We start from the raw sequence: 25,858 nt of genomic DNA on the forward strand, positions 1-25,858 counted from the left end.
GACAACTTCTGGATCGGGCAGTGTACAAACAGGTAATCCATGACATTCATCGGGATACTCTTACCACCTTTTTAAGCTCCCGCCCCCGAATGTCGTCATCGGAGTCCAACCACCACCCATTACAGACGAAGAGCTCCAACTTCCACCAGAATCCCGCGTAACCTTGGCACAATTACGTTCTGGATATTGTAGCAGGTTAAACTTCTACTTATTCAGAACTGACCCCGACATACCAAACATATGTCCGGCATATGAAGGCACCCTGCACGGCACTAACCACCTTTTCACATGCCCCATCAAATCCACTCATCTAACACCCCTCTTCCCCTGTACCCAACCTGTCGAAACAGCAAGTTTCCTGGGCCTACCGTTAGATGAGCTAGACGAAGACGACCGGTGATTTACACTATTACATTACTGCTACAACAACAACAACCTCACCCTACCATCTCTTATTTCGCTGCGGTAAAGATTTCAATTACCATTTAAATATAAAGTAACTAAACAAAATTTATTATTTCCAAAGTAGGTGTACAAATATGTTTCGCAAATAGAATGTCGACTTACAAAGCATGTGCGTTGATGAATCCAGTTGGTTTTTCTTCTCTTCATTTCTTGATTCTCCAATTCGGCTGGGATGATCTCGGCAAAACTTATTCTCATGGCATCCGATGTGCAAAAATATTTATAACCATCGCTCAGCTGCCTCGTTTAGTTTAATTTTTCTTTACCTTTAGCCCTCCAACTCTGCTTGGATCTCAGTAAAAGTTTTTCCCTTCGTTTCCGGTATGAAGAAATATATGTAGACTCCACCAACGGCCGATATGATAGCGAAAATCGCGAAACAAGCGCCGCCACCAATAGAATTATTTAATATTGGAAAGACTTGTGTCACAATGAAAGCACACGACCAATTAGTTGTGCCTGAGATGGAGCCAGCAATACCTTTGATATCATCCGAAAAAATTTCAGCCATGAACACCCATGGTACCGGACCAAAGCCAACCGAGAACATTAAAATATATATGCAAATGCTGAGTAAAGGCAACCAGCCCAAATTTTCCACAGAACCTTCATCATTCTCCTTCATAAAGAAATAGAGCGATAAGCAAGCAATAGAGATCACCTGAAAAACGGACGACAGCAATAAAAGTGGTACGCGACCCAATCTATCGATGACAAACAAAGAAACAATTGTTGCCATCACCAACATTACACCAATGATAACTGTACTAAATCTGGGTTCGAGATTGCTTGCGGTAGATCCGAAAATACTTGACGAATAAAAGATGACTGCGTTAATGCCGGAAAATTGTTGTAGCACCATCAGTGATATGGAGAGACCTAATGCTTTGAGTGTCATTTTGCGGCACAAGGCTTGGCCCACATTTACGGGATTCTCCTTAAGTTTAGCGTTTATTGCTTTCATTTCATTTAGTTCGCCACTAAAATCGTAGTCTTTCCCTCGTAACCATTCCATTGATTTTTGCGCTGCTTCTAGTTTGTCTTTTCTTACGTAAAAAAACGGCGAATCTGGACAAAAAACGAATATTATACCGAATAAAATCGGTAGCGTGGCACATATTATGCTGAACATGAAAGCCTTGGTGAAGGCACCAACTGTGAATCCGACCAACACACCGGTGGTGATGAGCAACTGAAAGAAGCTACCAATAATGCCACGCACTTCCTTTTGTGAAATCTCAGTGCAATACATTGGCGCACAAACACAAAAGGCACCACCGGCCATGCCCGTCAGGAAACGAGCAATAAACATCATAATTTTATTTTGTGCAAATATCATTAGCGCCCAACCGATCTCGAACGGTATGACCATCAACATCATTGTCCATTTCGGGCCCAATAGTGTTATGAGTATGCCGACAGGTATACAGACAGTTGCAGCGCCCAATGTCATTAATGAACCAATCCAAGCGTATTCATTTGTCGAGAATGTTATGCCAAAATCATTTTCACCAGTCAATTCGGATTGCACCGGCGACGACCAACCAATTGTTGAGCCACACGCAAGCGCACCGCCGGCCGCCGCCATACCTGCAAAATATTGTCGAAAAAGTGACATTCTTGGTTCTCCTAAGTAGTTCCAAAATATATAATATATTTAATATTTAAATTATAATTCACAGAAAGTATTAAAAATAATGATTTTTCTAAAAGTGATTGCTAAGGTCGTAATGGGTTGTCATGATCATAGTGTAATAATATGAAGTGTGCCAACCAATTTGGGTAAGCAAATTTGAAGTGTTCCTATTTTCATATTTTATTTTAACCCTTGTATGACGGGTTAACAGAGGCGTTAACATGGTATGTTAAAGCTCTGGTTAAAGCTGCTGTCCAATATTACAGAAAAGCTGTGCTTTTTAACAGAACTAAGAGGCGGCCACCGTAGCCGAAAGGTTTGGTGCGTGACTACATTCAGAATTCAGAGAGAGAACGTAGGTTCGAATCTCGGTGAAACACCAAACATTTTTCTAATAGCGGTCGCCCCTCGGCAGGCAATGGCAAACCTCCTCATAAAAATATCTGCCGTTCGGAGTCGGCTAGAAACTGTAGGTCCCTTCATTTGTGGAACAACATCAACACCACAAATAGGAGCAGGAGCTCGGCCAAACACCCAAAAAGGGTGTAAGCGCCAATTATATATATATATATATATATATATATATAAGAGTTCGTCTTTGCACTGAGAATTTGCTTTTGCATTCAACATTTCACTCAAACTCAATCCTTTACGATGAGCCTGCAAATACTTTTCTCGAAGCAACAACAACTCTATTCGACAATAGCAGCATTTTGACACCTAGAATTGCATTTAAAGTGGATTTATTAATGAATAAGTAATAATAATAAGTAATTCTATTAAATTTCCGCCACATTGAACTAGCGCAAAAACCGCCAGCTACCAAAACCAACAACAATCCTGGTTCGCGAAAGAGCTGACTGCGGTCTCTTCAAGGTGCATTCATATGCAACAATATTTTGTACGTTTGGTTGTCAAAGCAAAGTAGGAAACAAGGTATAAATTCGCCTTGTTTCATTCTGGACTGAAAGCCACATGGACGCGGCGAAAGGAAAAAAACAAATCAGCTGATTTACCGATACCACCTTTAATAGATTCGCCTTGAGTCTCTTGAATGGAATTCGAGTGATAGCAAGGCGAATTTATTACTTTATTTATTATTAAATCCACCTTGAGTGATGGTATGGCATTCAGAAAATGTGAATAAAGCGTTAGTCGCTGTAGTTGCGGTACGCCAAAAAAAAATATAAAGCATTTTTATTAATTTACATACATACATACATATGTATGTAGCTCTAGAACCTAGTGCCTAAATAATAAATTCAAGGCAAGAAAAATCGATTTAAGGTGATAACAGTAGATCAGCTAATTTCATTTTTTTTATTTGTCTTGACCAAGGCGAATCTATGTATTAAAGGTGGTGTTGGTAATTCAGCTGATTTGGTTTTTTTTCTTTCGACGTGTCCATGTGGCTGTCAGCTCAGAATGAAACACGGCAAATTTATTATTTGATTTTTTGTAGTTTCCCAATACATAGCTTTGACAATCAAACGCACAGAACATTGTTGTTGGTCTAGTGCCACCACCTTTAATGAATTCGCCTTGGCCTTGGCTTGGAGTTTGTCAAAATCAGATATTTATTTACATTTTAATTTTTAAATTATGTACGAATTTGGTTTTATTTTTCAATCCCATCATCAACAATGCTTTGACAATAAATTATTTCTGTCAAATCTAATTCATCCGCCTTACGAGCCCTTCACAGCGGGACCGTTGTGTTCGAATTTGACTTGTCCAGCAAAATAGATTATAGGTTTCTTCCAAAGCGAATTGTGTACCTTAGGTGGCACCTTGAAAAAACAGTTAATTTATTTTTCGCGGTTTTGGAAAGTCCGACGTCATCTCCATTCCCAACACAAAACAAACGAACAAAACAAACAAAATGAAGAAAAAATATACATTTTTGTGAAAATTCAGTAAATGGCATGGTAATATTTAGAGTTGTGAGATGTAAACTAAACAAACTAATATAAAGCTTCCAAACATATTTTTTTGCGTTTTTATACGAATGACGCCATGGCAAGATTTTTTGTTTGCGTATAATTTCTTGCGTTTAGTAGTTTCTTTTTCTTTCGTCTACTCTTCTTCCTCACATACAAGTAACTCCCCTTCCTTTTGTTTGTTTATTTATGGACTCTTACGACACAGCGATTTCGGAAGGCGCAATCTCTTACTCGATTATGGGCTTCTCCTATTCACCATTTCTCTGCTCTACCAAAAATTTGCATATGAAATCTAAAGGAAGAAAAGCAAAAGAAGGACCTTATGTGTAATGGAGTCGGAAGCGCCGTATGTATGCCATTCCAGAATGCACAAAAACTGGAAACTTTCTACTTTTACCATACGGCACGTGCGGCGAAAACGACAACTGTTTAAAGAGGAACAATTTTGTTTCGCGCAAATTTTTATCCATGAGGTGTTGATTATATCAAATTAAATTCAGAAAATATATATGGAAGTTAAATTAATTGAGTAAATTCAAATGCACCCTTATCTTTTCGCTAAAAGCTTGAAAGTGTAGCGATAACATTAGACTTAATCAAGTTGTCCTGTAAAATTTCATTGTGGCACCACGGTACGTTGTACTGGTCACGTTAGTCAAATGCGCAGGCACATTGTGACAGACCTATTAAACAAAATTTCCATCAGACACGCTGTGGAAACAGTTGATAATCCTCTCAAACCCAAAACATGCCAGTTGGCCAGTTGGCTTTAGTGGAAACGTATCATAAGACGCATTTATTAGAAAATTTCCCAGATGCAAACAAAAGACACAGCGTTGCCCTATTGGAGTATTGCACAAAAGAGAAAATTTAAATAGTTTTTAATGGAATTGTAGGAATATTTTTATAAAAAAAATTAATTACAAAGTGTTATTGTTAATTCTGCAATCGAGAAAGTTTTGCTAGTCTGATATTGCTAATATTTTTCTTCAATTTTCACTCTCTGAATTTGTTATCTGATGATTTCTCTTAAGGGAGCGCCAAGCTCAAACCGTAATTTAAAACTGATTTTTGCATTTTCAATTAAGAATATTCCCGCTTTGGTTCTACCATTGCGTATTTGTTTTAAGATATCACTTGCCTCTTGAACATTCGTCGACGGTTGGAAAGTTATCTATTATTAGCCCTTGGTTGGCCTCTGCTGACTTGCTATTTCAAATAGTAAATTAGCTTGGTGGGGAGCTCAGTCAGTTTTTCTCCAGTGAATTAAATCCTATCTATTTAATACGTGATATGCTGTCTCCCCTGATGACACCTCTTCTGCATCTTTAATTGCTTCTTCTGAGGGTTCTCAGGAAAGAATTTTAGGCCCATGACTTAACAATCTGCATCTTTGGTGTACGAAAAATTATCTTTCTATGATATGAAAACATCGCTTTTAATATTCCGCAGATTCATGAGGGTAATTGCATAACACCATAGAAAATCCTATAAAAAATATGGCAAATATTGCCTATCGCTGAATAAAATACAAAAGATTTATGGAACACATTTCAATAGGCATGAAAGCGTATCTCTCTATCAGAGTCCCTATCGATTTAATGCCACGCAGATCTTCAAGAGTAATAAAAAATAGCGGCTATGCAACTTCAGTAGTTTTAACAAAGTTTTTATTTATTTATTTTGTTTTTTTTTTTCTTTCAAATGTTTTGTGTTATGGTACCCGTACTCACCGACGTTATCGTAGTCCCTGTGTGTTGCTGTAAGATACAAAAATAGCGGCTATGCAACTTCAGTAGTTTTAACAAAGTTTTTATTTATTTATTTTGTTTTTTTTTTTCTTTCAAATGTTTTGTGTTATGGTACCCGTACTCACCGACGTTATCGTAGTCCCTGTGTGTTGCTGTAAGATACACAAGATTGAGCAAAACTTGTGTCCGTAGAAAATAGATGCTTTCATTTAGTTACATATTTACGCAATACATCGGTTTGTGTGGGTCTATGTTTCGTTGTATTCACACAATGTTGCTGTTCATATTTTTGTATAAATACTTTTATACACATCCGCATTAATAGTTACAATTTTTCATTGTATAATAAACCAAAGCCAAAAACCAACAAACGCAAATAATTCATTTATCTATAATTAAATTATAAACATTATTCAACAAAGTTATTTTAATAAAAATTATTATTTCTCTAAGTTTATTTTCTAAATGATTTCGAAATGTACTGTTTGGCAACACTGTGTGGGGAGAGAGCAATCAGCTGACACGATTCTACGGAAATTTACAAATTCCTACTATAAAATCTACGATACTACGGAAGGGAACGGTGGTGATTTTTCATTTACATAGGGGCTCTCATTAATTTATTCGTCTCAGCTGACGTCCGTTTACATTGGTGAGTGTGAGCACCATTATGACCGTTTTGTGTCACATATAATTTTTCTTTGTTTTACTTCATATTAACAATAAAATATGGAAAACGCACAAAAACACAATTAAACCCTCGATTGCAGCCGTCAAGTAAAGCATCGTTTAATCAGATCAAAATTGTTTTTTATATTTCACAGTTTTGCTCAAACCTTTATTAAACTATCTGGTAAAACAAATATCCCAAATAATTTAGTACAGGTGGCAGTACCACGATTTAAAATATTTCCCAAAATATTTGTGTAATTAACAAAACAGCTGATGAATTGATTTCCTTGGGTGAACGTAAATTTCGTATAATTTCGATTAATTTAACCGGCATATAAATTTCTTTGCATAAGTGAAATACAACTGAAAATGGGCGGCTGGCGATTGGAAGTATTCAAGATGACACTTTATATGGCCTTCCCCGTTGCAATGTTTCACATTTTCAACCAGCCGACTTACTTTGAAGAATGGGTAACCAAGACGAAGCGTGAACTATACCCGCCTGAGAGTTTGGGTCATCGCGAAGAAATACAAAAGGCGATAAGGGAGGTGCAACAAAAACGGGATAAGGAAATGTTAAAGGCATTGGAGGATATAGAGAAGCGTGAAAAATCATAGATAAATGAAAAGCGTAACGTCACAGGCTTTGTGTTAATGCTACATTATAATATTATATAAGGTTATTTCTTGTTGACTGCATTGTTTACTCTTAAAAACATAAAATTACGTATATGACTTGTATCTATGTGTTTTATTTCTTATTTATGCTTTTTTTTAGCTATTGTCAATTTCATTACGGCGACATTCTATACCATTCAGCAGCAATATTCTACGGCCACAAAACCAAACGGAAGTACATACTGTAAAAAATGCTCCGAACTTTCAGCTGTTGGAAAGGTTGTACTAAAATATGTTCCATTCTCCTCTCTGTTTGTTTCGGATTGTGATTGTATAAATGCTTATTAAGTTTCTAGTGACATTGATACGAATAAATTCTTGTTTATAATTGCAATGATGAGCTACGTCCATTATCAAGCTATGAGTTTTAATACTACACATCAATCAGTTCCAAAGCAATGATCAAAAACAAATAATAGGAGGAATGTATTCACTGGGACCAACATTCTTTTCGAAAGATGGAGCTACCAGTAGGCAGTCAGTCGTGACCTACTCCACTGTCGTGACTTTCCATCCAATCAAAGTTAAAAATTACATTTAACAATAAGTAAGAGTGGAACAAGGTTTGATGAAATGTAAATGAGACAGAAACAAGAGTTATCTCATTTTTTGCTCGAGTTGATGCCTAGAGTGGCGGAAAGCAAATTTGTGTTTTTCATGCGAATGGTTGTACTGGTTGCCGCCTTATTTTTCCACTTTTATTACATTGTACAACAAAATTCGTACCCACGACTGTCGCTTCTCATAAACGGAACGTCCCGGATTTATCGCCGGCCAAGGACTATCACTTCAGCAGCATTCCCAGTATGGGTATATTCAGAAACGCATTATAAATGCGCAGTAATTGCAGCGCTGGCAGCACTGCCAATGTGACAAGTGTTGCAATTGATAGATTGGCACAAGGCGAATTTATTACAGGTGACAGCAAACACATATAAGTAAAACCCTACATGTATTTGTTGTTGCGTTTGGTGCAAGCATCATGTCAAAATCGGCAAGCAAATGTAAACATACGAATGTAAACATACCAATACATACAAACAAAGCATATCATTTTGACGTAAACCATACCTACGGCGAAAAATTCAGCTGGGTGAATGCTGTCACCTTATTAAATCCACCTTGGATTGGCAGTATTAAAATTTTTCCTGCAAATAATGCGCGACGTTTGATACAAAAATGGCGTTTTGGAACGCGATGCATTTGCAGTACTGCCATATTTGCATTTCTGAACGCATTGCCAACACTGCAAAAGTACGTTGCGCATTATAATGCGTTATTGAATATACCCTATATGAAGGGGGTTTTTTATGCAGCTACAACAACAACAACAACAAAATTAAATGTAATTCGTATATGAAGTTGGGTGAGCCAGAAATTCACATTTTTCAAAATTACCTACCGTTAAGGAGAGTTCATTAGTTTTATGTCGTCACTGGCTGAAATACATCATAAAGTTTGCCATTACCTGCCGAGACGCATCGGTATTGGAAAGGGGCTTTCTAACATGGTATGTCATACCCATAGTCCGTTTTGTTCTCGGGTCCCGCGGAATGGTAGCCACGCACAAAGCCATTCGTCTACGGTGTCCATTATAGGATGACAGTAACAAAAGTTTTTGAGCAAAGCTAAAAAATATGGGTGCACTTAAGCAAATTGTGCATATAATAGCAGATTAAGCTCTTACCCATCAAAGATACACCCAATCACACGAAAGAAGTCTTGCACTATATTAAACACTTATTTTTATTCCCTCTTAAACCACATCTTCGAACATCCTAATGTGCATATGTGTTTACATATATTTCACGCATATTAAGGTTCTTTCACTTATTTTTTATTTTCATTTTTAATAAAATATTAGAACGTAACAGAGTATACCCCCAGAGCTCTATGATAGAATTTTTGAAAATTATTTTACAAAATACTTCCAATAAAGTTTGGTAACAATACGTGGAATGGGAAGTATTAGTCCGGCAATACTTTCGCTCGACACAATAACAACTAATAGACATTGGAACAGATAGAGGCAAGTTCTACTCACATAATATTTTATTTACCTTAAACTATGCTTACGTTTTTACTTAATTCTATAATTACATTAACTACAACAAAAAGGTGTATAGAATGCAATAACTTGCCTTAAAACATCATTTAGGTACCGCGCGTGCACGGTATTTTAAAAACTTCATTGCAAACGTATTTACATCTGTATATATTTCAAATTTCCTCAATCAACCGAAAAAGGCAAATTATTTATTCAAATGGTTATTCCAATTAATTTTGTTCGATGTTGCCACATTAGCACTTTCTTCCAATTCTATATACTTTTCAAGTATTTGAAACATTTCTACTTGAGCCTTAATCTTGTGGCGACGAGACAATTGCTTTAGGTATACGGCTATCGATTTGCCAAAAAGATCATCTTCAGTTTCTACAACTCGTACATTCCCAGATGCATTGGGATGGAGCTGGCTCTGAATCTGCGATTGTTGTGAGCATGGTTGTGCATTAGTATGCAAGTGCTGGCTTTGTTTGTGTTGCGGCACAGTGGCAATATCTGCCGAGGATGACTGGTGTTGGTACGCTTGTCTTGTTGATATCGTATATACCGCGCCGTTAGGATTATGCTGCGGCAAAACTGTAGGCGTAATAGTGCAATTTAATTGATTTGCACTTACGTCGATGCTGGCGGGGCTGAGTGGTTGACTTTTAATATTTCTCTCAGAAACGGGTGTTTCTACACATTCTTCATATACCTCGCCTGCATCCACTAGGAGTTATCATTTTAGAAAGTTTTCAAATTTTCAATATAAACACCTTACCGTCTACGAATTCTGGAAAATCCTCTGATTCCAAAGTGTTTTCATCTATTTTACTCGGATATGAGTTCGTCTCCCCATCGTTATAGTTTTCTAAACAATAATCCTCCTCCTCTTCCTCTTCGGTTACTTCTGCTTTATTCTGCAACTGTATAATATGTTCGATTTTGGATTTCTGCTCATCTCCGCCTTTATTTTCATATTCCATGAAGCCATTCCGTCGCCGACTTCTAATTTTGAAAGGGGGAATAATAAAATATTTAATAAAGGTGTTAGTGTTTAAAAAGTTGTAATAGCAAAAAGGGCAATTGAGCAAGAATTGTACATACTAACCTTCGCCTTCGAATATATCTGCGTAGAAAATCCATTTGCCGAAAAAAACTATTTTTCACATACTCTTCTTTCTCCGGATGCAATCGCAATTGCTTCAACTCACGCGAATAGCGGTCACGCAAGCAGGTCCAACGTCGCCTTGCCTCTACGGCCGACATGCCCACCATGGCGCCAACTGTTTCCCATTCCTGCTCCTTCCGATAAGCAAGACGAAAATCGGGATTTCGTTGATCGTACAATGAAGGTGTCATCTTTACTCGAGCAATTAATGCCAAATCGGACTCTTCTAAAGATCTACGTAACGCCATTTTAACGTACGTTGAAAATTACTTTTCACCAAATAAGCAACTATTTTAATTTTTTATGTGGCAGTTCTTGTTGTTTATCATTTTCATAAAATTTGTTGACAATTTTTACGTTGTTCAATGCGTTATTGCGTAGCGTGAGGAATTTTCATGTATCCACGAAATGAACATTGTCGCCACAAAAGTAATTGCGTTAATCAAATTTGCGCTAGGTGGCGCTTATATCTTCTTGACGTAAAGTTATATTGAAATTATAACATTTTTAGAAAATGTATTTTAGTAAAATAAAATATAATATTCATCAATATTAACTAAAAATTCATAAAAAACACATTTAACACTAGTTATTTATCTTCAAACTCAAACTATTTAACGAGCACATAACCCGAGAACTTTTCTGAAATAGCATATGCAAAATGCATACCTACAACTTTTTATTGATGGCGCCACCTGCAGCCAAATTTCATTACCAAATGTCAAAACGGTCGTCGAAAGAAAATTGAAGAATCGCCATTTTGCTTTTCAGTTTCCCTGAATTTGTGCGTGTGTGAATTTTTGCCATAAGTGCAACCACGCGAGAGAATTATCGCAATTTTTGTGAAAATATTCATAAAATTAGTGAAAATTTTACGGAAACTAAGTGAAAAGCTTATAAAGAACATTCTGTTGCTTAGTTTATATGTGCAAAGGGTGTTATGAAGTGAATATAAAACGCTGAGTGAACGGCAAAAAAGAAAAATTGGCAACAGCTCTTTGGTGTATAGTGCTCGTGCAAAATGGAAAACGTCGCCGCCTTCAATAATGAGGTAAGTGGCTCAGAAAAATTTGGAAAACGTTTTCAAGAAATAATTTTCTGTATACAAAAAGTGAAAAAACAAAAAAATTCCATAAAAATTAGAAAACATAAGATAAAGTGAATAAGACTACGCCTTTGCAAGCCTTGACCGATGGTTTTTGCAATGTAATTTAGTTCAGCTAACGTGTATCACATTTCTTTTTACATCTCTGTAAATTCGCGGCTAACACGCTTTTCTTTCAATTCTAAATAAAATTTAGTTGTACATGAGTACCGCGGCAGACCCAGCACCATCTTTTTGGCATACCTTTCATTCTAATTAACCACCATAGGCCAACGGATTTTATATGCTTATATGGAGGAATTATTTTCTCTGAAAATTTTCGCCATAGTATACACATATTGGGGCTGTCTAAAAAGCTTGGTGACACACAAGAATTTAAAAGCATTTTCGTTAGATACACTTCACTAAACCAAGTTATGGCAAATTATATTCTATCAGTGGAGATATTTTTGTTATTCTTAGCGAATAACTATCACAATAACTCTTTACAGACCTCTAGAGAGTTTTTCAGCAGAGAACGTTAATGTATCAATTATTAACGTCATTAACGCTCTCTATTTTCAAAGTTCGAAGCAAGTGATAGGTGAATGCGGCTGATTAGTAGTATGGTGGATGTAACAAAATCTCAGACGAGTCAATTATTTATAACGTCTGATAGTATTTATATGGTATTGAAAATATGACCTTATAGCTAAGATAGAAGTAACGTTCATGTGTAATCGCAAACAGTCAGCTTGGACACGTCGACCAAGAAGAAGATAGTGGATGAGCCTTTCTGTTGATCATTTGTTCCACTGTCTTCCTAAGCGACGCAATTTTTTTTTAAATGTACAACTGCAATACTTTGCATAATAAAATTCGGCGATAAACGATTTGCGTTGTAATGCGTATCGGTTTTGATGTATGCATTTAGGAGTTTTGCGCGATTAGGCATCATATGCTTTTTGTACTAATGCAGCGCAACTGAAGTTAACTGATAAACGGTTCACCAGATAGGGCTAGTTTACTAGGGTGGCATCCCTTGGTCAGAAAAAATCCGACTTATTCCGGTAACGTAGGCTGCCGTCTCTTTGTTGTTGTTCTAGCGACATTCCTCATACACGTACGGTCTCTCTTTGAATTCAATTGAATTGGTAGTATCAATCCAAATATTTGGTCACAGCAGGTATCGGTGGAAGGGTGTTGCATATTTCACCGACAGTAGGAGGTCCTTTACAGGTTTTGCTTTGGTATTCGTTTGCCAAGCGCATTAAACATTTTTATATGCAACTTCGCCAAAATATTTATAACAGTACAATGCACCATTTTTTTATATTTTTTTTTTTATAATGTTCGGTCGACCAGGCCAGTCGTTATGTCTATGATCCCATTTCATATTATGAAATACAACAATCGAATTTCATTGCGTTGTTTCGAGCCTTGGTCATGCCTAAAAATCAAGATTTTTTATAGATATTGCCAAATTTCTTCCGTTTTTAGAGTACGAAATCAAGCGTCCCGTCCTCATATTAAAAAGTACTTATTCTATTTTGTTCAATATTAACTAACGGTACAACGTCGTAGTCATAATTCGTTCTTTTTTTTATTGCCATATTGATTGATTGTAACACGCTCTCAATATTTATGGTATTGAACGCACTAGCATCAACATTTTCATATGACGCTGCAGCTCTCTGTGAGTCTCGGCCAGCAAATGTAAATGAAAATACTGCATTAAAATAATTTTTTTATTTCACAGCTTTCGAGCCTCTATGATCAGAAACCGCCTATTTCAAAGGCCAAAATGGCCGCCATCACAAAATCTGCGATGCGTGCCATCAAGTTCTATAAGCATGTCGTTCAGAGTGTCGAAAAGTTCATACTCAAATGTAAACCGGAATATAAGGTTCCGGGTCTGTATGTGATCGATTCGATCGTACGGCAGTCACGGCATCAATTCGGTCCCGACAAAGATGTATTCGCTCCACGTTTTGCCCGCAACATCAAGGAAACATTTGCGAATCTATTTCGTTGTGCGCCCGACGATAAAAGCCGCATTATACGCGTCCTTAATTTATGGCAAAAGAACAACGTTTTTGCACCTGAAGTCATACAGCCAATTTTCGATTTAGCCGATCCAAGTCATCCAATTTATCAATTACCACCCCCTGGTGCAGGTGGTCCAGGCGTTTCCGGAAATAATTTAGGCGATATTGCAGCTGGCGCAGCAAACGGTCTGAATGTTTCAAATACTTCGATGGAGTTAAACATGAGCAATATGAGTGCAGCTGCTATGGCAACAGGATCCAACAATTCCGAGGATAAACACGGTGGAATGCCAGATTTATCGGTAAGTTATCGCATTTTCGTTTCTTACGCATTATGTCTCACAAAAGTTAATAATAACAACACTAACAACGTTTTAAATCTGTGGCTCTATCTTTTTCGCAAAAAACATGCATACTAACGAATTGTCTAACTTATTACCAATCAAATCATACGAAACAAACAAACAAATAACTATATAGTCCATGAGTCATGAGAAAGCTCAGAATGTTCTTGATAATAGTACATTGCGGCAGCTGGAGCACATGCAGCAATATTTAAAACGTCATAGTGCATCATCGACGACTGTAAGCTCAGCCAAACCGACACGAGAATTGCGAGAATCACGGGAACTGCGTGAAACGACACGAGATGTGCGTGAGCTGCGTGAACCACGTGAAGCGCGTGATTCACGAGAGCTAAGAGAAATGCGTGAGTCACGTGAGATGCGGGATTCACGCGCCGATCGAGACGCACACGAATATGCACGTCTAATCGATAGCGGCGCCGCTGGGGGGAGCAGTCGCAATGTCAGTAGTAGTGGAAATGGCGGTGCCGGCAGCAGTGCGCTCTCTGGAGGTGGCAATAAGTCGCAACACACTGAATCGTATGCGAAATATACAAAAAGCACACATGAGGTCATAATCGATGACGATGAGGGTATAGACAACAACTCGCCGCAGCATACATCAAAGCTGATCGATGTAAATTTTGTAATTCCAACTACTACATTTCATATGATAGCCGATTATGATTTTCTCACCAAATTAGCTACTCTTACATGCATAAATTGTTCGGTGCAACTTTAAATTAGAAACTCATTTTAGAATTTTTATGAAATCATTTTACTTTTCTTTACAAAACTTTTGTTTATTTTAACTTTTATCTTTTTTTACCGATTTTGTTATGCTCTCGTAATCTGAACATCGATTGGAACAAATATATTTTGCTCAAGATTTTTTGTTGATTTCTAATAAGTTTTACTTAGTCCTTATTGTAAATCTATCAAATTTGTATTTCTGTATGCTGGTAGCGAAATATTCCTTAGTCGTTTTTCCATAAGTTATTATTTGTAGCACATTACCATTTACTACCTCGCTCTCTTTTTTTTTCCCTGAAAATTTTGTTGAAGAAATGCTTTCCAAATCTGTCTCTTTCGTTCGCTGCCTGTTAGTGTTTTTATGACATTTACTTTTTTTCTACGCTTTTCATGATATTAATTTTCAATATTTTTTAGAACAACAACCTTCAACAGCTGCTCAATGATCCCAATGTCTTGCGCCAACTACAAACGTTACAAAACTTCCAAAAAATGAAACAGCAGGAGGAACAGCAATACAAAATGAACGAAATGCGTTTGCAGGAAGTCGAGTTTGAGAAACATTTACAAAATGTTCTAAAGGTGATTATTAACATAGCTGCCTACATGAATTATTCTATTTTTTATATACTTTGCTTATTTTTTTTCGCTTTTTTGCATTTATTTTTACTATGCATGTAATTTAGACGCAGCAAGGTGGGCATGTCGTTACCGCTGAAACAAGTGAGTTCAACAAAGAAGTGGAATTCGTATCGGTGGAACAAAAAATTGAGGTATATAATATTTACGTACACATATATAATTTTATGTTATTGTAATGTTTTAGATGTTTTATTTAATTAACTACGTTACGTAACTTTCATTTGACACAATAAAATGGAAATATTTTGTGCAAGCGGAAATAAGTGAGTTTTCGAGAAAAATTGTAGCGTGGTTCTACTTATAAAAGCGTTACTTACATTTGATATATAATTTTTAATTGAATTGACTCTTAGTTGCATTGCATGAAACATACCATTTTACTTGTGCTGACGTGCGGCTGATTAAACTAAAATTAAAAGAATCAAACATTTGACGCGAACACGAGCGATTGATTGATCAGCACCAATACCTGATGTTGTTATACTAAAGCATAAAAAATGTGAGAAAATAAATGTTCAAAACGATTCCCTCAACAACTTGAAAACATACAATTATTCAAAATTTCAAAAGTAAATCCAATTAAGACTACCGAAAAATATCTCTAAAAAGTATCGTGAAAAGTGGGCGGGCAGCACTCGCAAATCGAATGCTATCAACCGAACTTAAGCACCTTTTCCATTTACTACTTTTACGTAGGAACAAAAAAAAAAGCGTGAAGCAATTAAAACTACATTTAATTACTAATCGAGTCGAATAAATCTCTTGCGGGGCTAACGAATTCACACGACCCATACGATGTAAAGAAAAGTATCCGTTTTAGAAGAACGAAGAAAGTCCGATAATATTTAAAGAATTGGCAGACAAATTGCTATTATACATACGTGGTTATTTTGATTATAAATTCAAAACAAAAAAAAAAAAAACAATTAATTAATAATAATTGTACACCTACATACGTACCTACTTTTATATATAAACAAAAAATTCGAATTGAATTGACTTTGACTCCGTTTGGCGTCGGAATTTCCATCCAACGGTTTATGCGCATGCGTAAGCGTTGAAAAGGTAAGATTATAACTGATGAAATTCCGCCGGACTTGGTGTGAGACGTATAACAACGTTTGCGTAGCGAGCTGCTGGTAAGTTAACTACACAATTTTTTGTTTAACTTTAAATTAAAAAAATTATAAAAGCAAAGATTTAAGAGATCAATCGAAATGTAAAACAACTATTTTAAATGCTTTAAAAAGAGGAATAAAACGTGAAATTTGCTCAAAAAACGTAAATGAATACAGCAATGTGTATATATATATATGTGTGTGTGTGAAAACCACATACACGAATGAATCAAATAGACACACGTCAACACCACTCTATGCCACGACGCCTTACAGCCGGGCTCTTAGGGCTAGCGTATTGAAGTAACGGTTTTTTTTTAAATAAACTTTATTTCAACTACGTCAAAATGCGACATTTCATCAAACCCAACAGCAAAATCATCCAGTCACAGTATTTTACCATCTCATACAATACAAAATCTAGTTTTACCCACTAACATTGCCAATCATCCTTCAACTAAGTAAATCCTTTCCTTTCAACTCCGTTTTTTGCCACCTATCTCCCTCATCTCAACTTGTTTTTCTTTTTCTCATTAATTCCTTTCATTTTAGTTTTCTCAAATTTTATTTTTTTTTACAAATATATATATCTTGACTTTGCGCTCCTACTTCCAAATCATAGGTTATCAATTTGGATGGCAACGATTCACGCAGCCCATCGCCATCACACGATCGTGATCGCTACAAGCCTTCTCGTCGTCGCAGCAGCCGTAGTCGTAGTCGTTCGCGCTCTCGTGAACGTGGTCGTCGTCGGCGATCGCGTTCTCGTTCGCGCAGCCGTTCACCACGCGGATCGTATAGGCGTCGTACATCACGCGATCGCGATCGCAACGAGCGTAGCAGCATCAGAGATAAGGAGAAGGAACGGGAACATGAGCGTGAGCGCCGCAGGAAGGGACTGCCGGATATACGAAAGGAGCATTTAAGTGGTAAACTATGAATGATATCACAAAATCTATAAAATTTACATTGAAATTTATTTTTCATATAACCACGTTTTGCACTACTAATTATGTTCTTTTAGGTTTTAGCGACGTCGATGCGGTTTTCGTTATTTTATGGCTCTTCGCCATATAGAATCTTATCCCAAATCGGAAGCTATAGTTTTTAATGTCGACTTAACTTTGAATATGACTCCATCCACAAGCTCGCGACTGGCGACACAACTTCAAGCATGTAATGGATATAACTACGAACATTTTTTTTAATTAGCGAAGCTTAAAACTCAATGCCGCGGGAATAAAACCTGTTGGACACATAAATCGTTAAAATAAGAATTTTTCGATCTTTTGATCAAAACGTTTGGTGAAAACACCAAACAAATTTAATATTTCGCGGCTAATTCCATGTAATTCAAATTTCAAATGCGTAGCATACATCCACAAAGTTTCTTCTCTTCATAAGTTTAATCTAAAAAAAATGCTGGATTTAAAAATGAATAATGTGACGAAACTGTTCATACTACAATGCATCGTGAAAATCAACTTTGCTTGGTTTCGCTATTTTTGAGGTTATAAAGCCTCTGCTTCTGTGGTCGATCTATTACGTCAAAGTATTAACTTTGTTAGATATGACCGAAACATTTCCCATCTTACGAATCTTGTCGACACCATTCACTTCGATATTTAGAAACAAGCAACAACTGCTCCGCAATATTTACTAATGACTTCCTTTTTTTTCTTTCAGCTCTTTTTGGCATCTTTGTTGTTGGCTGACGTGTGTGTATGTGAACAATTGAAAATAGTGCCCGAACTAAACATTTAAATACAAGTTTTAAGAAAAAACTTATACAAAATCAAGTGTTGAACACAAGAGCTTCATACCATAAGTGTTTTATCTACGTTTTTGAGCAAATTTCACAAACTAACGCGTTAGAAAAAAAATAACGAAACTAAGCCAAAAATATATAAAAATCTAAATAGGCGTATGATTTTACAATAACAGAAAAACGCATATTTCAAAAAAAAAAATACCAAACTACAAAAGTTTGTTATCGAAAAATAAGTTATATATAGGCTGTGAGAAATCGATTATTGTACTATCGATAATAAATGTAAAATAATATTAATAACATGTGACGCAAAGCACGTTTTTGCCATAATAGGTCTGTTCATGTAAAAATTATCCAGCACCTTAATTTTCGAGAATCTACTCTCAAAGAGAAAAATATCAAAAAAAAGTGCATGAACGCAAACCCAGTAACAATTTGCCAGTTTTACGAAGAGGTGATTAAATTGTTGGCATGAAAAATCACAAAAATAAAAAAGTTTTTTTCAGCTGAGCTACATCCATATTAAATTTAAAAAAATATATTTTATTCGCATTATACATAAAATGCAAAATAACGAGCTTAGCTTCACATGATTTTATTTTGACCACAATAATTTGTCCATTTCATCATCGCTGCCAGATGAAAAACATTCCACTAACAATTGCATTGTTTTGGCAATCAGAGTTTTCTTTATATTTTCCATGCTTCCGTCTATATTACTAATAACCGCCAAATTAGTTAATAACCAGTAACAACAAGCATAAAACACAAAAGATACCTTTAATGCTTTCGATGAGGGGTTTTTCTGAAATATGTACCTACATTCCCCATTTTAATCATGATTATTTAAATTTGGAGCTTTGACTCAATTCGCAAATTGTAATTCGTGTTTATTTTTGCTTTGCGATCAGCTGTTCTTACTTATGAATTCTTCCAAGTAAAAATTTATGGAGTAAAAACTTGCAACTTCCCCTCAAAATGAAATGCCATTTTGCTCTCTCACTTTCCCCTACTTTGCAAGTTTTTTTGAATACATGAACACCAAAACTTGATAGTTTGTATACATTTTCACAAATTATTTGCTTCATGAACAGATCTAATATGACGCATAAAACGTTTTTGACCTAATATGAGCTGAGTCTACCGTCCAATAAATAATTTTATTAAGTCATTTTCAACAGTGTGATTGAAGAATAAGAAGCTGTTAATATTATTTAGCAACATTCAATATTTAAAAAAAAATTTAAAATTTGGATTTTTAGGTCAGCTTAGGTAGGCGATCCTAGTCTTAAAACTTAGGTCGTCGAATGTGCACACTAAAAAAAGTTATAAAATTCACCGAAGAATTTTAAGGTTATGATGCGACGGTAGAAAACCACAGTGACTCGTGTATAAGAAGTAACGAGGGGAAATCATTCATTAGAAGCGAAAATAGTACTTCAAATAGTGAATAGAAAATAGATGACAGAAAATCAGTAAACAAAAATTACCCTATAGACGGTAAATGATAGTTTTAACAGCTAACAATTTGATTAAAACCACAAAAAAAAAAGAAATATGGAAGGGGTAAAGTTACGTATAAAGCCTGCATCTAATTTTCTTCTTCCTCTTGATTTGCACGATAACCGCTTACGCGTTTTTGGCCGAGTTTAACAAAACGCGCCGCCAGTCGTTAATTTTTTGCAGCACTCTGACTTGAGATTCCATAAATAAGTACATTTATTTATTTACTTCTGCCGCCGTAGCCGAATGGGTTGGAGTGTGACTACCATTCGGACGTGCATAGGTTTGGATCTTCGTGCATTAAGCATTAAATTATAGAAACTTTTTTCTAATAGCGCCCATCCGCAGGCAATGGCATTGTATTTGTGTCATGAAAAAATGTATTTATGCCATGAAAAAGCTCCTCATAAAAAAAGTGTATTTCTGCCATGAAAAAGCTCCTCATAAAACAAAACCATTTGCCGTTCGGAGTCAGCTTAAAACTGTAGGTCCCCTCTTTTGTAGAACAACTTCAAGACGCACACAACAAATAGGAGGAGGAGCTCGGCCAAACACCTAACAAAAGTGTATGCGCCAATTATTTATTTATTTTTTAAGTTCTGTTTCTTTGTTGGTGTTCTGGTAGTTAGTGCTCTACCATTCTAAGTGTGCGTATCCTTTAACTTACTGCTATTTATTGCAAGACTGAGATCTACTACTAGATTACCCTGCCTCCGTTTATATTCCTGGGACTGAAAGTACCTGAATTTATATCCGGTCAAGGACTGTCACTTCAGCAGAATTCCCCAAATATGTATGTGGAATGTTTTATACCGTTACAATAGCAAAAACAATTTTCCATTGTCCTTAACGTTATAGCAGCTATACTAAACCCAGCCTGTTAAGTATTGCCGTCGCAGCCATTTCACCGCAGACTCTAAAAACAAAATGTTAAGACAGGACTTGAGATAAACAAGGTGGCGCAAAATTAATAACCCTATCGAAAGATTTATAGTTTTTACAAATGTTGTACATCACTCATACACTTGTGAACTATAGACAGCTGCAATACATTTTTTTTTTTTATTTAGTACAAAAATTGTATGATTGATTTTGCGCCACCTTGTATATACAGACCATGTCGAGATCCATTCGGTATAGGAAGCAATTTAGGTTACTATACAGAAGGCACTTATGCCAGTCGGTAACATCCTAATCTGCCGAAGAAACTTGACTTTTTCGTCTACGATTGGGTCATCATACCCACGACAATCGATTCTGCGTACGAGAATGCCACGTGCTTTACTCAATTAGAGGTTTTTGTTTCAGTAAGATTGCAACTGAACGGCACTGCTTAGCTGCTGTATGAAGCTATGGTCGCCTTTAGCTGTACTTTAAAGGTTTTAAGTGCTAGATGATGTGTTTTTATACAAAAGCTTAGTTAGGGTTTTGTTATAAGTAGCCTTATTGACAATATATTTGTTATATTGAAAACAGTATTTATTTAGAAATGTATTTAATTTGGAGTGCCACGCCTGAATGGCAAATAATTTTTTACAAAAAAAAAATAATAAAGCAATGTTTATGCCTGGCGTAAGGGATTTTTATGCCTGCAGTGGATTATAAATCCGGCCTCAATTGAATGGCAGTAACGCAGAAACCCATTCAGCTACAGTGACCACCATCATTATATGAACCCTAAGAAATTCACATGTCAATCAGCTCAATACTTAAAGTGATATATTTACTAGAAGGACAGGATGTAGAATTTTGTACCGAATGAGGTTAGTGAAAATTAGGAATGAATCGCTAGCGTCGAGAGGAAATTGAGTGGTAAATGAAAGTGGTTGGATATTGGGATATCAACCCAAAATACTCTTCGTGTGAGAAATTATGGATCTGTTCCATGCGCCGATACTTTAAAAAATCCAAATATAACCATTAAAACCATTAATTTTTATTGTTGGTTGTTTCGAACATCACATCAAAAAACAGCGCCGCACTTCAGCAACAACAAGATTGCCCCATATTCTAATTTATGGCTCTAAAATATAGTTTCTATACTCGCTTCGATGTTTTCACTTCAATACTAATTCCCTTCTCTTCTCTCTCGCTCATTGCAGTCTGCAGTACCACACTGTGGGTGGGCCATCTGTCGAAACTGGTCTATCAAGAGGAATTATCTGATACTTTTGGCGCCTATGGCGATATCGTGAGCATCGATTTGATTGTACCGCGCGGCTGTGCATTTATCGTTATGCACAGGCGTCAAGATGCGCACAAAGCCATGCAAGGTCTGAAAAATCACAAGTTACAGGGACGCGCAATCACTATCTCATGGGCTGCCGGCAAAGGAGTTAAAAGCAAGGAGTGGAAGGACTTCTGGGATCTGGAGCTAGGCGTCACCTATATCCCGTGGACAAAGCTGGATAATGAAACGGATTTCGATACCTTAGAAGAAGGTGGCATGTTCGATGAAGATTCAATGCCCGGGTGGGTAAAAGACAAAATCAATCATATGAAGAGTTTAAAGGAGAAAGCTTCGGAGAGTGCCGCCAATATGCCACCTGGCGCCCCGCCTGGACCGGGCGCCGGAAATGCTGGATTGTTGTTTGGCATCGATACCACACAACCACCGCCAGGCCCACCCCCTACTAGTGGTCCACCACCAAAAATGCCAATGATGGCCGTTCAATTTCCGATGGCGCCCCCTATGGGCGGTCCACCGCGCATGCTCGGTCCCATGGGTCCGATGCCCATATCCGGTATACCAATGCCGCCGAACATGGTACCCGGCATGCCGCCACCACATCCGATGATGATGCCAACTGGCATTATGCCACCAGCTTTTCCACCCATACCTGGACAAGTTGCCGGCACCACTGGACCTCCGCCGGGCATGGGACCGCCGATGGGTATGCCACCGCCAGGTGCACCTGGTCAATATCCACCTCCAGCCGCTATGACAGGTGGTATGCCCCCACCAGCGGTTGGTAATGTATCCTCCAATGACGACCAAATGGATATTGAAATGGATGAGGATGATGGGCCCAGTTCAGCTACTATACCAACACCAGTTAGTGCACCCTCCATGAACTTCAACCAACCACCACCAATGTTTGGTGGCCCCAGTGTACCAGGTCCCGAAAATAGCGCTGGGGATATGTTTAGTCGTGAACGTGGTCGTGAGCGTAGCGGGCCGGGCAGTGGCAGCCGCTGGGGCGGGCGTGGTAGTGGGGAAGAAGTAGACTTGGCTGAAGCTGCGAAAAGGTGGCGCGAAAACGGCGGACAGCCTAATTTCAATGAGGTCGGCATTGGTGGACCACCCAACTTTAATGAAGGCGGTATGGGTGGCCCGCCGAATTTCAATGACGGTGGTATGGGTGGTGGACCACCCAATTTCAATGATGGCAACATGGGTGGTGGAGCACCTAATTTCAATGAAGGAGGTCGTGGGGTACGCGGGGGTGGCCCAATGAATATACCCCCGCTAGATATCAACAATACACCACATCGCCCAGATTTTATGAATGGTAAGTTTGTGAAAAAAAACTGAATGGATGCCGTATTAATAAAAAACTGCCTTACGCAATACTTTTTTTTCGTTCCAGATTTCGATGGCCGTGCTGGACCGCGTGGAGGGGGACCTCGTGGCGGTGGTGGCAATCATAACGGCGATTTCTACCCCAATATGCAGAATCGATTTAATCAACCAACCAGTCTTATGCAAATGCGTATACCTCCACCGAACGCGTTCAATCAGCGCATGGGTGGACCAGGCGGTGGCCCGATGTTCATGCCACGTGGCGGCCATGGAGGTCCTGGTGGCGGTCCGGGCCCAGTACAAGCTCCTGGAAGACAAGGTGGGTGTGAATTTAAAGTAAAATATTTTATAACGGCGCGAAATACACCGAAAATATCAATTGCTGTACCACCTGCTGCTAATTGTATCCATTTTTTAATTCGCAATTTAAAAATTCTTCCACATCCAGGCTTCTTCAATCCACGTAATCCATTTGATCGCGATGGACCTGGGCCAGGTGGGCGCGGCGGTCGAGGGGGCCGTGGAGGTCGTGGTGGTGGGCGCGGTGGCGGACCGCCGGGTCATGGCGCACCGAGCAACTGGAGCGACGAAGAAGGCGATGATGGCAACATGTTCAAGCGACGTGGTGGTGGCCCAGGTGGAAATCGGTTCCGTGACCGAGATGGCCCCGAAGAGTGGCATGGGCGAGGTGGACCCGGTGGTAACCGAAGAGGTGGTCCAGGTGGCGGTCGCGACCGTCCTGAACGTGGTGATCACCGCGATAATGAACGAGGCGACCGCGGACGAGGCGGAAACCGTCGCAACTCGCGTGACGATTTGCGTGAAGAAACGAGCACGCAAAACACAAAGCCGGTTGGCGCTAAGTTTGAAGACACCGAAGCTGATTGGGATCTGGAGTTGGAGGATTACAAACCAGAGGGTGCTTCAGCAGCTGCAGCAAAAACCACACCAGCTGCGAATGATGCTAATAGAAGTAAGACAACGAAAAATAAAGAAGAAAGTCTAGATGCCGACGTAGCGCAAAAGAAGGAACCTGCAGCCGCAACAAAAGCGACGGAAGATCACGCTGTGCCGCAGCCGAAAGAAAACAAACCAGAAATCCAGCCAGAGAAGCAAAAGGAGCAAACAGAACCAAGTGAGAAACCGCAAATACAGCCAACGGAGGCGGCGGCGCCTGCACCTGCACCAGCACCAACAAAGCCAGCGTTGGAAACCGCACCGTCACAATCGCCACCAGCTATAAATCCAACACCCGCAAAACCCACACCTGATGAGAGCAATAATAAGCCAGCACCGGCACCAGTTGCTGAAGCAGCAGCAGCAGTAAGCGCAGACGCAAACGCACCGCCATCAACGGCCAATGAAGCGGAAAAGCCAAGTGAATGAGTAAAACGTTGATGGGATGATGAGGGAGGATGAATAGTAGAGAACAAACTCAACATACATACATATTAAATGTTAGCAATTTTTTATTTTTATTTTTATTAAATACTATTAATTCTATAGAAAGTTACATAAAAAAAATAGACAAGAACTATTTTTTTTCTTAATTTGTAAAATATGAATCTAACTTGAGAATTATTTTACTCACAATTGCTTTAGAGCATATATCTTTAATGTATAAACAAAAATGCGGGATAATGTAAAGAAGTCTTGCATTATATTATATGAAGTTTGCGGCGGGCGGGCACGCGTTGTAGAATGTCTTTGAAAAATGGCGTACTAAAAGTGCATTCAAAATAAAAAAATCAAATAAGCTATGATTAACCAGACAACAGAGTAACGGCTATAACGTGTTAAGTGCTTTACTGTTTAATTTCACTGAGAGTATTCTTAAACAAAAAGCATGACAACAACTAATCACAAATCCAACTATGAAGACAAACCTAAAATTCCATATGTACTATATAGGAAAATTAAAGAAATAATGTTTTAATTTAAAGTGGAGGGAGTATCCCAAAGACAGGCTTTTTCACACAAATATCCAGGGAAACAGATACTGTTTAATGTGTTAAGTATACAGAAAGTTTGCAATGCTTCAAAGCTTAGCTTAGAAACGCCTTCCAACGTAATTACAAAGGAGACAGAATCATTAATTTCTACTTATTTAGAGTTGGGGGGGGGAAACATTGAATAAACTCATCGTGCTAACATTCAAAATCAAAACATGCAAAAATGCACGTAGCCGGGTGAGGCGACCTATTTTTGAAATTCACAAAAATAAATATTTTGAACGACATTTAAATCATAAAAATGCATACATAAATGAAATATCGAAGTTCAGAGTTAGTATGTATCTAATTAGACTATTGCAAATTATCGCATATGTATATGTAATACGGATATCATTTGAAGAAATAAATACGCAAATGAAAATGTTCTTTTTGTTGTACAACCGAAACAGAAAATATAGTTCGGTATAATGAAAAAATAAGCTAAGGAAAATCGCAGTGCAGTGATTGCATTGCATTACAAAAGTGTGAAAAAATGCAAGTGGGATTTACGAATTGCGGAAAAACTTAATATTTCGAGAATGTTTGTTTACCGCACGATTAATCGTCTTTCCCAAACGTCTGAAGTGGCAGACAGAAAAATAAGTGCGTGTCCTCGCGTGGTCTGGTTCGCACCATAAAAGCCGTTCGAGAAAGAATTCGCAGAAATTCCCTTAGAAAGCAGAAAATCATATCCAAGGAAATCAATATATCGACCAGA

At 37.9% G+C, this 25,858-nt stretch overlaps 4 protein-coding genes across 6 annotated transcripts; 2 read left to right on the plus strand and 2 right to left on the minus strand.

Annotated features, from left to right (window-relative positions):
• Positions 1-484: 484 nt before the first annotated feature.
• LOC128866577 (facilitated trehalose transporter Tret1-like) lies at positions 485-2,144 on the minus strand. Its single transcript, XM_054107415.1, has one exon. The coding sequence runs from the start codon at positions 2,081-2,083 to the stop codon at positions 734-736; it is 1,350 nt and encodes a 449-aa protein (XP_053963390.1). The 5' UTR covers positions 2,084-2,144; the 3' UTR covers positions 485-733.
• Positions 2,145-6,712: 4,568 nt separating this feature from the next.
• Positions 6,713-7,502, plus strand: LOC128866417 (protein PET100 homolog, mitochondrial). The gene is made up of 2 exons (XM_054107124.1): positions 6,713-7,146; positions 7,246-7,502. Exon 1 carries the CDS (start codon positions 6,837-6,839, stop codon positions 7,083-7,085), a length of 249 nt encoding a protein of 82 aa, XP_053963099.1. The 5' UTR covers positions 6,713-6,836; the 3' UTR covers positions 7,086-7,146; positions 7,246-7,502.
• Positions 7,503-8,960: 1,458 nt separating this feature from the next.
• Positions 8,961-10,798, minus strand: LOC128865939 (uncharacterized). Of its 2 annotated transcripts, none has more exons than XM_054106376.1 (3): positions 10,301-10,798; positions 9,971-10,197; positions 8,961-9,909 (listed from the first exon to the last, which is right to left on the minus strand). In XM_054106376.1, exons 1-3 carry the CDS (start codon positions 10,606-10,608, stop codon positions 9,398-9,400), a joined length of 1,047 nt encoding a protein of 348 aa, XP_053962351.1. In that variant the 5' UTR covers positions 10,609-10,798; the 3' UTR covers positions 8,961-9,397. The 2 variants fall into 2 exon arrangements, with proteins under 2 accessions (XP_053962351.1, XP_053962350.1); XM_054106375.1 differs by having other exon boundaries at positions 8,961-9,918; positions 10,301-10,797.
• A 317-nt stretch (positions 10,799-11,115) lies between these two features.
• Positions 11,116-25,533, plus strand: LOC128868893 (SR-related and CTD-associated factor 4). Of its 2 annotated transcripts, XM_054111466.1 has the most exons (9): positions 11,116-11,411; positions 13,204-13,794; positions 13,973-14,473; positions 15,007-15,171; positions 15,276-15,362; positions 16,972-17,278; positions 21,726-23,135; positions 23,214-23,465; positions 23,595-25,533. In XM_054111466.1, exons 1-9 carry the CDS (start codon positions 11,382-11,384, stop codon positions 24,530-24,532), a joined length of 4,281 nt encoding a protein of 1,426 aa, XP_053967441.1. In that variant the 5' UTR covers positions 11,116-11,381; the 3' UTR covers positions 24,533-25,533. The 2 variants fall into 2 exon arrangements, with proteins under 2 accessions (XP_053967441.1, XP_053967440.1); XM_054111465.1 differs by lacking the exon at positions 13,973-14,473 and having other exon boundaries at positions 11,117-11,411; positions 23,595-25,532.
• Positions 25,534-25,858: the final 325 nt, after the last annotated feature.

This window comes from Anastrepha ludens, chromosome 6 (assembly GCF_028408465.1).
Source record: "Anastrepha ludens isolate Willacy chromosome 6, idAnaLude1.1, whole genome shotgun sequence".
Lineage (NCBI taxonomy): Eukaryota > Metazoa > Arthropoda > Insecta > Diptera > Tephritidae > Anastrepha > Anastrepha ludens.